Source organism: Auxenochlorella protothecoides (assembly GCF_000733215.1).
Source record: "Auxenochlorella protothecoides strain 0710 unplaced genomic scaffold scaffold122, whole genome shotgun sequence".
In the NCBI taxonomy this organism is placed as follows: domain Eukaryota; kingdom Viridiplantae; phylum Chlorophyta; class Trebouxiophyceae; order Chlorellales; family Chlorellaceae; genus Auxenochlorella; species Auxenochlorella protothecoides.
Window position 1 is genome coordinate 334,083 of NW_011934146.1, and position 10,438 is coordinate 344,520.

Consider the following 10,438-nt stretch of genomic DNA (forward strand, 5'->3'; position numbering starts at 1 on the left):
GAGTACTTGTGCAGTGCGTTGAGGATGGTGAGAGCGCGCTGCATCTGGCCCTCCGCCACCCACAGCGTGGCCAGCTTCATGTTGGTCTTGAACCAGAGGCGATCGTTGGGGTGGGTGCGCAACGCCTCCAGCGTGGCCGCGTAGAAATCGCGGAGCAGGGCCGCGTCGGGGCTGGCTCCCACGCAGTCCAGCACCGAGTTAAGCTTCTTTTCCGCCGCGGCGCGGGAGATGGAGGGCACCGCGGCGGCGTCCAACAGGCGACGGTACGCGGCCAGCATGTCCTCTGATGCGCCGCGGCGAAAGTGCACCTTCACGATCTGCTTCAGGGCCTTGAAGGCCCTGGTGGATCAGAGGGGAGGGAGGATTTTGGGGCAAGGGTGAGGGGCCCTTCCAGAGCGCGAGACGGCGGGATGACCAGCAAGAGCATATGATGAACATCTTGCACCAGGAGATGCCACATCACCCGCAATGCAGCCAGCTACTATTTTATGCCGGATCCCTTTGCATGGACCATGGATGCTGCAACTCCACAGCACCCACCCCTCCACCCCGCCCAACCCTGAGGCCACCCAGCGCACCACTTCTCGCGGTCCTCGCACTCCATCTCCAGGACCTGTTGGAAGCCGGCCAGCGCCTCGTCGAGGCCGTCTTCCGTCTCCAGGAGGCCCTTGCTGTTGTAGTACTGGTTCTCCACATCCACCTGGGCGGGCGGGGGGCGGGTCAAGGTGTGCACAGGTTTTTGGTGTTTGCAGGAGGGTGCAAGATACACATCCATTCCGGGAGCATATGCCCCAGCCAAGCTCCTCCGCTCACATCCTGCTCCTCCATCTCATCCTCTGAGTAGTCGAAGCCATAGTCTGTGATGTGGGTGGAGAGGGGCAAGAGGGTCATTGAGCCAAAGCCACACCAGGCTTGCACGGAGAAAGTTGTGCTTTCCAAGGGTGCTCAGCACGCTCATGCAATGCTCAGGGGAGTGGATACTTTCTACAACGACCAAGGCTTCACCTTCCATGTCGCTGTCGTCTGCGATGGGAGAGGATGGGTGATGATCAGCACGGACCAGGAGCAGTCATGCGAGGCACGGAGGCCGACCGGGCATGGCACCTCCACGCACCATCCATGGCTAATGTCGATTTGCGGTCGCTTCAGACTACAATGTGTACATGAATCTGGGGTCCAAACGTACTGCAGAAGATAGCGTGCCAGGGCCCCGGGACCACCTGGATCAGTCCCGGCAGGCTGAGGAGCAAGCCGCACCTAAACCTCAAGGGTACGAGCTCTCTCTCCTAATTGATTTGAGAAGATTCAATCATCACCCTCTCTGGTGGGATGCGCTGCCTGAAGAGGAGAGCATCGAGATCTGGGTAAATCGCGCGCGCTCCCAACCTCGACAGGATCTTCCGGCACATTAAGATGAGCACACAGAGTTTACCACCAGCAAGCAGGATAGTATCAAGCATTGGTGTAACAGTGCCGCGCAGGGCACAGTACAGTGCCACTCAGGGCGCTTTGATGCCTGACTCGCAGGTAAACCTGAAGCTCCTGCCCTCGAACGCCCCGCCTCTAAGAAACAGCCTCCAGGCCTCATCCTTGGTCTTGATGTGGCTGCGATGGCAGTGGGGCACGGCAGGTTGATGCTACGGCATCAGGGCCCGCTGCACATGACTTTGGCGCCGGCTGACAAGGAATTCAAGGCCCGCACACAGAGCCTGGGTCTTCTGGCTCAGGCCAAGATCCCTGGAGCCGAGCACATCCATCCTGCAAACCTCCAAGCAACTAGGCAGGACCCCATGCCCCTCCCTTCCCAGCCCCTTTTTCCCTGTCTGCACCTCAGGTCGCTGTTCTGGGCCAGGTAGTATTCGAAGTCGAAGCACTCCGGCCCGCGCTGGAGCAGGTACCCGATCCTCTGCTCCCGAAACGGGGCGGGGTTGGCCCTGTACGCATTGGACAGCACATCCAGGCTCCCAGAGGCCTGGGTGGGTGGGGAACGGGTGCGGGGGATAGCAGGTGTGGGGATACGTGACCATCCAGCTGTGATCAGAGTCATGGGGTGCAAAGTAGTGCATCAAGACACTTTCCCAGTCCCTACCATTCGCTCACCTGGTCGGTGATGACCCGCGACATGTACACCGCCGACTGGGCAAACGACCATTCGTTCTGCAGCACCCGCTCCTTGACCTTGACAAACATCACCTCATAGGGGTCCAGCGACTGCCCATCCATGTAGTGCTCGCCATACGGATTTGCTCTGCAAGGGGGTGTTGACAGGAGCGGGAAGAGGTGGAGGCGTGCAAAAAATTCTCTGTGCCTCTGATCTGGGAATTGCCCATTAGGTCAACCCATTGCTGTAAGGCCTGGCATGAAGCATCCTAGACGATGCTTGCCAGAATGCAGGATGGTGTGCCTGGCCCTCCAAGAATATAGCAGCTGAACGCCTTGCAACCAGCAGCAGACAGGCCCATGTTATGCAGACACGAAAGCCAGTCCAGATGGTGAGCTGAGGCGCTTAGGGCCGCACAAGGCCCCTCATGGGCAATCTGCATTCCGTCCTGCTCAGTCCTCAACACCACCAACCCCTCCACCCCAGCCCCTTGCGCTCACTGCGCGTTGCAGGCCCAATTGGCGTGGTCCTGCCAGTCGACCCCCTGGTACCGCAGCATGAGCGAGTCGAGGTTGTAGCCGGCCTTCAGGATGGCCAGGGAGCTCCCCAGCTCGCCGTGCCAGATAACATCCCACATGCTGTGCCAGCACTGGAAGACCTTGGCATCCTGGAGCCAGATCCGCAGGCCGACCTGGTATGATGTCAAGAGAGGGGGTGGGGTGGGGGGGAGACTCAGGCAATGGCTGGTCGTAGTATACATTTAGGACAGTCCCTCATAAAAACTCTGAGCTTTCACATTGTGAATTGGAACCTCAGAGGGGCGCATGCCCTGCACACTGCAGGTCGGCGAGAGCACTGTCTCCTTGGGCACCCTGCAACAGGGAAACCCCAGCTTTATCACACCTGGTCGGTGGCCAAGACATAGGACTGGACGTGGGGGTTGACGCGCCACTTCTCCCTCACTCGCCCGCCTGGCGGGGACCCCTCGCAGCTGATGGTGGGGCCGACCAGTTTGACCCTCGCATCGATCCTGCCAATCAGAACGTCCTGCCACTTGATCATGTCCTGCAGGCGGTCGAGCAGATGTTGGAGTGACGAACAGCACTGGCGCCTGCATCAGGCCGGCGAGAAATGCCATCATACTGCACACCTTGGCGTAGGGCGGGATGAAGGGCCCCCTGACGGAGCTGTTCATGAAGATGAAGAAGGAGTAGGGCCGGGTGTCCACCCCCGCGACGTTGATCGCCCATCCGATGGTTCCCCAGTCGTAGCATTCGTTGGCGTGGTGCAGGTAGCGTGCGTTCGGCGGCAGGTCTGGCAAGTCTGGCGTCTGTGATGAGGGGGAGGGGTGGGGGTGAGATGGCGGGGTGGGCAGGAAGGGCCCAGACCTCTCCTGGAAGTACTGCCCTACGCACCCTCCCCATCCACCAGCTCACCGCTTTGTCGGCATCGGTCTGCACCACGATCACGTAGTCGCAGCGATCGTCTTTGGAGATGGCGAATTGGACGAAAAATCTCAGGTTTGTGATGTACTCAGGGTCGGTGTTGGAGAACACGTACATGACCAAGGTGTCCTTTTTCCCACCGGCCCATGCATTGCGAACGGGGTTCTTCGCATCGCTTTTAGAATGGAGGATGGCATAGCGTACGACAGAGCTGATCAAGAGAATGGCAGCTACGGCCAGCAGCACGAGGTGGTGTAGAGAGCGACGTCTTTTCGAAGTCCTCGGGACGATCGGATCCACGGCATCCATAAAAGGACTTCCCACGCGTGATGCAGTAGGAGTTGACCTCCGCGCCAGGTTCATGTATCACTCTGCACCGCGTAGGGGCTTGAGATCTGGTGTGGCACTGTCCAGCCTGTGCTCCGCGAAATCCTGCTCATCGCTTCATTGTACTCAAATTGCAAAAAGTAATCGCGCTCGTCCTCAGAAGTTATGGTATGGAACGACGTGAGTTGCCGTGTTGCAGATGAAGCGCTCTACCGGGCGCGCAATCTCTTGTTTCCACTGTCCGCATGTTTACTAAGCAGAGTAACAGGCGGACCCTACGGAGCCTTCTGTTCCGTGGGCAAATGTGTGCAGGGCCCATATTGTTTTGCAATCAGAACACTTGACAAGTCTCAATTCCAAGCTCAAGCAGCACTAAGATCGTCGCAATGGGATATGCAAACGATGCGCAACTTCCATCTCCATGAGGGTGTTCCTTTGGACCTACTCCATGTTAACAAACTTGCTCCTAGCTGGCATACTAGCCGTGCATATTGTCATTGATCATGAAGAGTCTCTCCCCGCCTCCCTGAGGGATACTGAATGAACAGCGTGCAGGAATGGCATGCACTTCTTGACCAAAGAGATGTGAGGCATATACACAACATCACAAATCTAGTGCATCACATGTGAATATACAGCACAAGATAGTTGAGCATGTCCCAGGCATCACTCGAGGTGTTGGCTGGGATCCCACGAGAGAGCTGTGGAATGCGAGTTTGGAATGGAGAACAAAAGGGATCTCCGATCTCGGGGTTTAGTACTCTCCGCGTGAGCAGTTACCCCTCGGAGAGGAGCTTGAAAACTAGTCACGGGACCTCCACCGTCCAGTGTCGCACTCATTCTGCTAGGTCCAGGAAGGGTGCTTCGCGGCAATTTGCTCGACGCGGGCTGGGGCCGTTATTGCCATGGCTTCGAAGCAGCAGAAGTATGCGAAGCTGGAGGTACGTCGGGGTCACCGAGGGGTGTTTGTGATCCGCATTGATCTTTAGATAGCGTCCAGACGAAGGAAATACCTCCCTCCGACTCCCCCCACAGGCCCACAGCGGGTACACGGGACTGTGGAAGACCGACCTCAGCAATGCCTGCATCGCCTCCCCCGGATGTAAGGCCCAGGTCTGTCTTGGGTGGTTGAACGAACCCCTGCAGAAGCCGACGGCGTGGCTTGCTCATCGTGCCCCACTCCGACTCCCACCACAGTCTGTTGCACCTCCATCTTCTGCTCCTGGTGTGTGTCGTACCACCTGCGCAAACGGGCCCTCCACAATGACATGACCAGGTGGGGTAGCATTGGTCGTACGGTCTGGCTGTGAGCAGACACAGGCACAGGGTCAGTTGCCTCCCCTCCGACCTGTCGTGGGTCCGTGCTGGGGGCAGGTTGGGAGCATGTCTGGCGTTGTGGCGGGTGATTCACAGCACAGATCCCGATCCCCATCCCCTTCAAGGTACCTGTGCTGCAATGGCGACTGGCCCTGCTCGGGACGGTGCGGCGAGCAGAGCTGCCCCGAGTTCTGCCTGTGCACTGAGGTCTTCTTCTGCTTCCCACAGGTGACTGTTGCTTGGCGGTGTGGGGTTCCGGGAGCAGTCCCCATGGCCGGCCCAGGCACCTGAATGCATGTGTTCCCAGACCGCCAGCAGCCGTGTGGCCTGCGGGCTTGCGCACGGTCCCTGCTCGCATACCTCACCCGCCCCAACTTCACGTTTCCGACACAGAGCGTGGCATCGACGCGCTGGATGCTGCAGGACGAGATGCGCCTGCAGAACACGGAGTGCGACAACTGCATCATCGGCACCATGTTTGCCGCCCAGTACCTCGCCTGCCTGTGCTGGGTGAGTCTGGGGACGCGGGCGGCCCACCTTCTGGGGGAAAGGGGGGCCATTGGCTGCAGGATGCGCGGTTCATGTCAGGCGTGAGGACAACTCTTCACGCTGCATCGGTCCATAGCTGTGCCTCTGGGTGGTTGCCCGGCGCCTGCGCAGGATCCGGCCCTCAGTGCTGCATATTGTCTGCCTGATCAAGCCTCCACATCAACCCAACCCTCAGATCGCGGCCTGCATCTCCGGGAACGACATCCTCAATGACCTGGCCATCCTGGCCGACAACATCGCCGACATCCTGTGGTGCTCGTGAGTTTTCTTGTTGCTTTTCCTTGTTCATAACTGTTTGGGAAAGAGTCCCTGCGTCGCAACCTGTGTCCTGATCAGGACCAGGGAGGTTGGTCTGAGGTGGCATCAGGAATGCGAGCGCCCAGGCCTGCCCTGCTGCCATTCACATGCCGTGCCCCTGCCGTCGTGGAGACCAAACTTGCAGCCCCCCCTCACCTCTGCTCCTCATTTCCCCCTCCCCAACCACCCCCCACCCCCCGGCCACGTGCAGCGTGTGCGCCTGCATGCAGACGCAGCATAAGGTGCAGATGGACGAGCGCGACACCAACCCGGCGGTGGGCATGCCCTACGCCGCGCCGCTGCCGCAGGCCATGGGCGCGCCGCCCCCGGCCCCGGCGTACAACACCTACACCCCGCCCGCGCAGCAGGGCTTTGGCGGGTACCCGCCTGCCCAGCAGTACCCCCCCCACCAGCCCCAGTACCAGCAGTACCCGCCCCAACAGCAATACCAGCAGTACCCGCCCAACCCGCAGTACCCGCCCAACCCGCAGTACCCGCCCCCCCAGGGCTGGAAGCAATAGGCCCCGGCACCCCGGATGCCCGCGCCCCCGCATCCCGAAATTCCAACACCCTCGCATCTGGAGGTCCCCACATTCCTCGACCCCAGATCCCCGTCCCCTTGCACGGCCCGCGCCCTGCATGCTTTTCCCGTGGCCCCCCCCCCTCCTTATGTATGCGCGCCCTGCACGGCTGTACAGCGCGCCAGGCACTCGAGTCAGGGCATGCCATCAGATGCTCTCTCATGTGCTCAGTCATGCGTGCAGTCAGCCCAGCACGCCCTGCATCACCAGCAGGCCCTCTTGCGCGGTGAGGGCCAGCAGCGCGTCGCCGTCGCCCACCAGCGCGGCCATGCCCGCGCAGGGCTCGCGGTACAGCTCCGCGCTGTGCCCCGCCGCCGAGGCCAGCGCCACGGTGCCGTCCAGCGTGGCAAAGGCCACGCGCGGCGCGGCGCTGGGCGCGAAGGCCGCGCCCACCACCGCGCCGCACCCCGCGCGCCCGGGGCAGCGCCAGGCGGGGCCGCCCGTCGCACGCAGGTCCCACAGCGCCAGCGCGCCCCCTGCGTCGCCCGCGGCCACGAGGTGGGGCTGGGTGGGGTGCACCCACACGCCCTGCACCGCCGGCGCGGGGGACTGGGGGCCCAGCTCCTGCGCGGGGCAGGCGCCGGGTGCGGCGCGCGCGTCCCAGGCGGCCACGCCGCCGGCGGCGTTACCCGTCAGGAAGGTGGACCCCGACGGCGGCGCGTCGGCGCACGTGAAGCGGCGCGATGGCTCGGGGTCTGAGGCTGGCGCGAGGAGCTGGGTGCCGGGGTGGCGCCGTGGCGCGGCGCCCAGGTCCACCAGCCGGGCCCCGCCCTGCCAGTCGACGCAGACGGCCTGGGCGCCGGCGCCCAGGAGCGCCAGGCCGGTGGGCTGGGCGCCGCGGGCGGTGTGCAGGGGTCCCAGCCGGCCGGCGGGGACGCCCTCGCCGGAGGCCTTGGGGGGGAGGGGGTCAAGGATGTTGGGTTTGAGGGGGGTGGCCAGGCACGAGTGCGGCCAAGATGATGGGGTGGGGTTGAGATGCCCAGGGCGACATTGTGCGGAGTCTTTGAACATGATGGGGGAGACCAGAGCAGGAGGGGAAAGTAGCTGGTCTCCGGGTGTCAGGGACTCCATGGCACGCCGTCTGGCACCTCCTCATACCCAGGGCACGCTTTGGTGAGCACCGAACTCCCCCTCCCCCACAATCCCTCCCTCCCCGTACCTGCATGCCATGGAGGGACTCTGCCCCTCCCTCGGGTAGCGACAAGCGTAGGCAGCACAGGCTGCCCGCCCTCGTGAGCGCCACAACATGTCGCTGGCTGGCGTCGGTCCCGTACACCCTCAGGCCCACCACCTTGCCATCCACTGTCAGGGAGGCCAGGGAGGACAGTGACGGCCCGGCCTGGTGGCCGCCGTGGAGGCTCACCAGGCTCACGCGATGCTCCTGCTCAGGTAGTCGTGGAGGGGCACCTTCAAGATCCAATGCCATCTACCCTCAGTCCCCAGATAAAGCGCATGATCGGATCTGAGACTACCATAATATCGAATTCGGCGCACCTGGGCATCGGTGGACCAGGATCCTACGGCGAGGAGGCTGGTGTGCGGGTACTGGGGGACGGGGATCAAGGCAGCAGACGTGCACGATTCTCCCAGGAAATGCCGTGAGAGTCGAGGCTCCGTCATCCTGTGTCGCTCTCGTGAATGCTCGTCGCAGATGGACTTGCAACGTGAGACAAAGAGGGCTACAGACACATCCACTGTGTGGGGTGGGTCTGGGTACAAGTCAGGGCGCGAGAACTCCATGCACATCATTCTCGCAAGCGAGCCAGACACGAGACAAATGAATTCTGACGTTGGCTTTGGGATTTTTCGTGTATGAATTGGCAGATCATATTGTCAGTCCCTCACTGCCACCATTTTCCATGAGCAACCTCGAGCAAGTGATCCGGGAGGCCACGAGCAAGCGACACCCTGCTGTTCCTGCAAGCGAGCTCCGCGAGATCAAACAGGCTTGTAGATTCTCACCGGAAAATGTGCCCTTGGCGTTCCAGCTCCTGCTTACGAGGTTGCGGGAGCCAAACCTCCAGGTGTGGTGCTGATTGTTATGCGAGGCTACGACACACGCCTGCAAGCCTCATGCACAGAGGACAACTGCCTGAAGCCGTGAACCCCATGTCACACAAAGGTTCGTCTGAATGTTCTGAATATCTGTGCGGAGCTCATGGAGCGGTCCGGGACCTTCAGGACCATTATGGCAGACGGGGTTCAAGAGGTGAGTGGTGACCCATTCTCGTGCCTTGTATGGGGAGCAGTGAAGAACCACTGCCTTATGTCAGCTGGCAACCCCGCCAGCGCAGATTATCTCCAACCACATGCCACATGCACCTGTGCCGTGCAGGTCTTGGAGCTGTGCATCGGGTATTCGGCTGGCAAGCCTCCCAGCCCCGCACCCGCCGGTGTGGCGAGCGAGCTCGTTTCCAGGGCTCTGGAGCTCTTGTTCCAATGGACCACCAAGTATGCCACAAAACATGTGCAGGTGAGGCCTCAAGTTGCGTGGGTCCTGGTGATAGCCGGAGCGCCCTTGCTGTCAAGCTTGCAGGCTGGGGTGGTGCTCCTACATCCTACCATTGGGTGGCATGCCTGCAGATCGACCCCACCCGTCCGGCCCCACTCACACTTTGTGCTGCCCACACACCTACACGATGCACAGTTGCTGCTCAGCTACATGTACCTCAAGAACAAGCTCAAGCTTCCTCTGCAAGACCTGCCGGTGCAGCTAGCAGCCTCTGCCTCCCCACCCTCTCAGCCCAGCCCTGCAGCCCTGCGACATCAGAGCGAGAACTGGGATGAGATCGTGTACTCGGCCAAGTCCACTGTCCATGAGTTGGTACGTGTGGATGCAGCTGGGCGTTTGATGGACTTTGGGACTTTCAGACAGCGCACAGGTGTCTCATATTGCTGCAAAGCTGGCAGGCTGCGCCCAAAGCATGGTCCGATCCTCAGGCGAGGATTGTGTGCTCAAATGCCCATGCACACTGTTTTGCCCGGCAGACGAGCCATCTGGCGGCCCTGAGCGCGGTGTGCGGGCTGGACGCTCCTGGCGAGGATGATGCTGGGCAGGATTGGGAGGATGTGGAGGAGGCGGGCCCATCCTCTGCCGTGGCAACGGAGGGGACAAGTACCTTGAAGACGGCCTGGCCCAGATTCGACCCCGGACGGGTGGACCTCGCCATTGCTGGCCCGCTCCTGGACCAGGCGGCAGCTGCGCGGCAGCTGGTCGTACAGGAGCTGGTGCCCGTGCTCCGTGCCGAGCTTGCAAGGGGCGGTGCGCATGGCGCCGAGGCCGGCCCCCTCCTGTGCGGTCTGGAGGAGGCCTCGCGACAGCTGGACCTCCCGGGCATCGCCGCGCTGGCCGAGCGCTGGCGGGCGCTGAAGGGCGCTGCGACCGAGGCGGGGACCGAGCGGGCAGAGGGATCGCCGCCGACAGGATCCAGGGCTGCACTGGGCGCCGCACCGGGCGGCAAGGAGGCGGCCGGCCGCGGGCAGGCTCCCACCACAAAAGGGCTCGGCGGGCGGATGCCCCGCGTGCCTCCTTCCCAACTCCCCGATGCAGACCCCTATGCTGGGATCGTCGATCCGGCTGCCCCCCGGTCCGGGCCGCACTCAATCGCGAAGGCTGTGGTGGAGCCGGCCGCCGTCGCAGCCAGGGCACCCAGCGCCAAGCAGCCGTCGCTGCCGGAGGAGGTGCGCCGACGGCTGGCCGAGCAGGCGCCGACCCTCCCCACCGGCCTGCACACCCAGTTCTGGGACAGCTCGCAGGCGGTGTCACTGACGAGCGGCACGGCTGAGGTGTACAATCACTGGGGGGCTGTGGACGTCGCCAA

The 10,438-nt window shown here is 62.2% G+C and overlaps 6 protein-coding genes across 6 annotated transcripts in view; 2 read left to right on the plus strand and 4 right to left on the minus strand.

The window, feature by feature from the left end:
* Positions 1 to 1,121, minus strand: part of F751_1109 (COP9 signalosome complex subunit 2) — a gene marked incomplete at both ends in the record, with an annotated part of 3,453 nt that extends 2,332 nt beyond the window's left edge. Inside the window, 5 exons of the mRNA XM_011397981.1 lie at positions 7 to 339; positions 579 to 700; positions 814 to 857; positions 1,006 to 1,023; positions 1,115 to 1,121. Of these exons, the coding sequence (XP_011396283.1) occupies positions 7 to 339; positions 579 to 700; positions 814 to 857; positions 1,006 to 1,023; positions 1,115 to 1,121 (524 nt within the window). The remainder of the gene's footprint in view (positions 1 to 6; positions 340 to 578; positions 701 to 813; positions 858 to 1,005; positions 1,024 to 1,114) is intronic.
* A 378-nt stretch (positions 1,122 to 1,499) lies between these two features.
* On the minus strand, positions 1,500 to 3,663 carry F751_1110 (hypothetical protein; the record flags this gene model as incomplete). Its single annotated transcript, XM_011397982.1, has 7 exons — positions 1,500 to 1,605; positions 1,830 to 1,972; positions 2,101 to 2,248; positions 2,602 to 2,792; positions 3,005 to 3,166; positions 3,252 to 3,431; positions 3,538 to 3,663. The coding sequence occupies 7 exons, from the start codon at positions 3,661 to 3,663 to the stop codon at positions 1,500 to 1,502; spliced, it is 1,056 nt and encodes a 351-aa protein (XP_011396284.1).
* Positions 3,664 to 4,778: 1,115 nt separating this feature from the next.
* F751_1111 (hypothetical protein) lies at positions 4,779 to 6,557 on the plus strand (the record flags this gene model as incomplete). Its single annotated transcript, XM_011397983.1, has 8 exons — positions 4,779 to 4,814; positions 4,909 to 4,975; positions 5,071 to 5,149; positions 5,316 to 5,418; positions 5,584 to 5,700; positions 5,915 to 5,997; positions 6,248 to 6,311; positions 6,405 to 6,557. The coding sequence occupies 8 exons, from the start codon at positions 4,779 to 4,781 to the stop codon at positions 6,555 to 6,557; spliced, it is 702 nt and encodes a 233-aa protein (XP_011396285.1).
* A 243-nt stretch (positions 6,558 to 6,800) lies between these two features.
* On the minus strand, positions 6,801 to 8,237 carry F751_1112 (hypothetical protein; the record flags this gene model as incomplete). Its single annotated transcript, XM_011397984.1, has 4 exons — positions 6,801 to 6,918; positions 7,288 to 7,508; positions 7,777 to 7,998; positions 8,112 to 8,237. The coding sequence occupies 4 exons, from the start codon at positions 8,235 to 8,237 to the stop codon at positions 6,801 to 6,803; spliced, it is 687 nt and encodes a 228-aa protein (XP_011396286.1).
* Positions 8,238 to 8,775: 538 nt separating this feature from the next.
* F751_1113 (hypothetical protein) lies at positions 8,776 to 10,402 on the plus strand (the record flags this gene model as incomplete). Its single annotated transcript, XM_011397985.1, has 5 exons — positions 8,776 to 8,826; positions 8,953 to 9,090; positions 9,265 to 9,441; positions 9,606 to 10,298; positions 10,367 to 10,402. The coding sequence occupies 5 exons, from the start codon at positions 8,776 to 8,778 to the stop codon at positions 10,400 to 10,402; spliced, it is 1,095 nt and encodes a 364-aa protein (XP_011396287.1).
* On the minus strand, positions 8,887 to 9,084 carry F751_1114 (hypothetical protein; the record flags this gene model as incomplete). Its single annotated transcript, XM_011397986.1, has 1 exon — positions 8,887 to 9,084. One exon carries the CDS (start codon positions 9,082 to 9,084, stop codon positions 8,887 to 8,889), a length of 198 nt encoding a protein of 65 aa, XP_011396288.1.
* Positions 10,403 to 10,438: the final 36 nt, after the last annotated feature.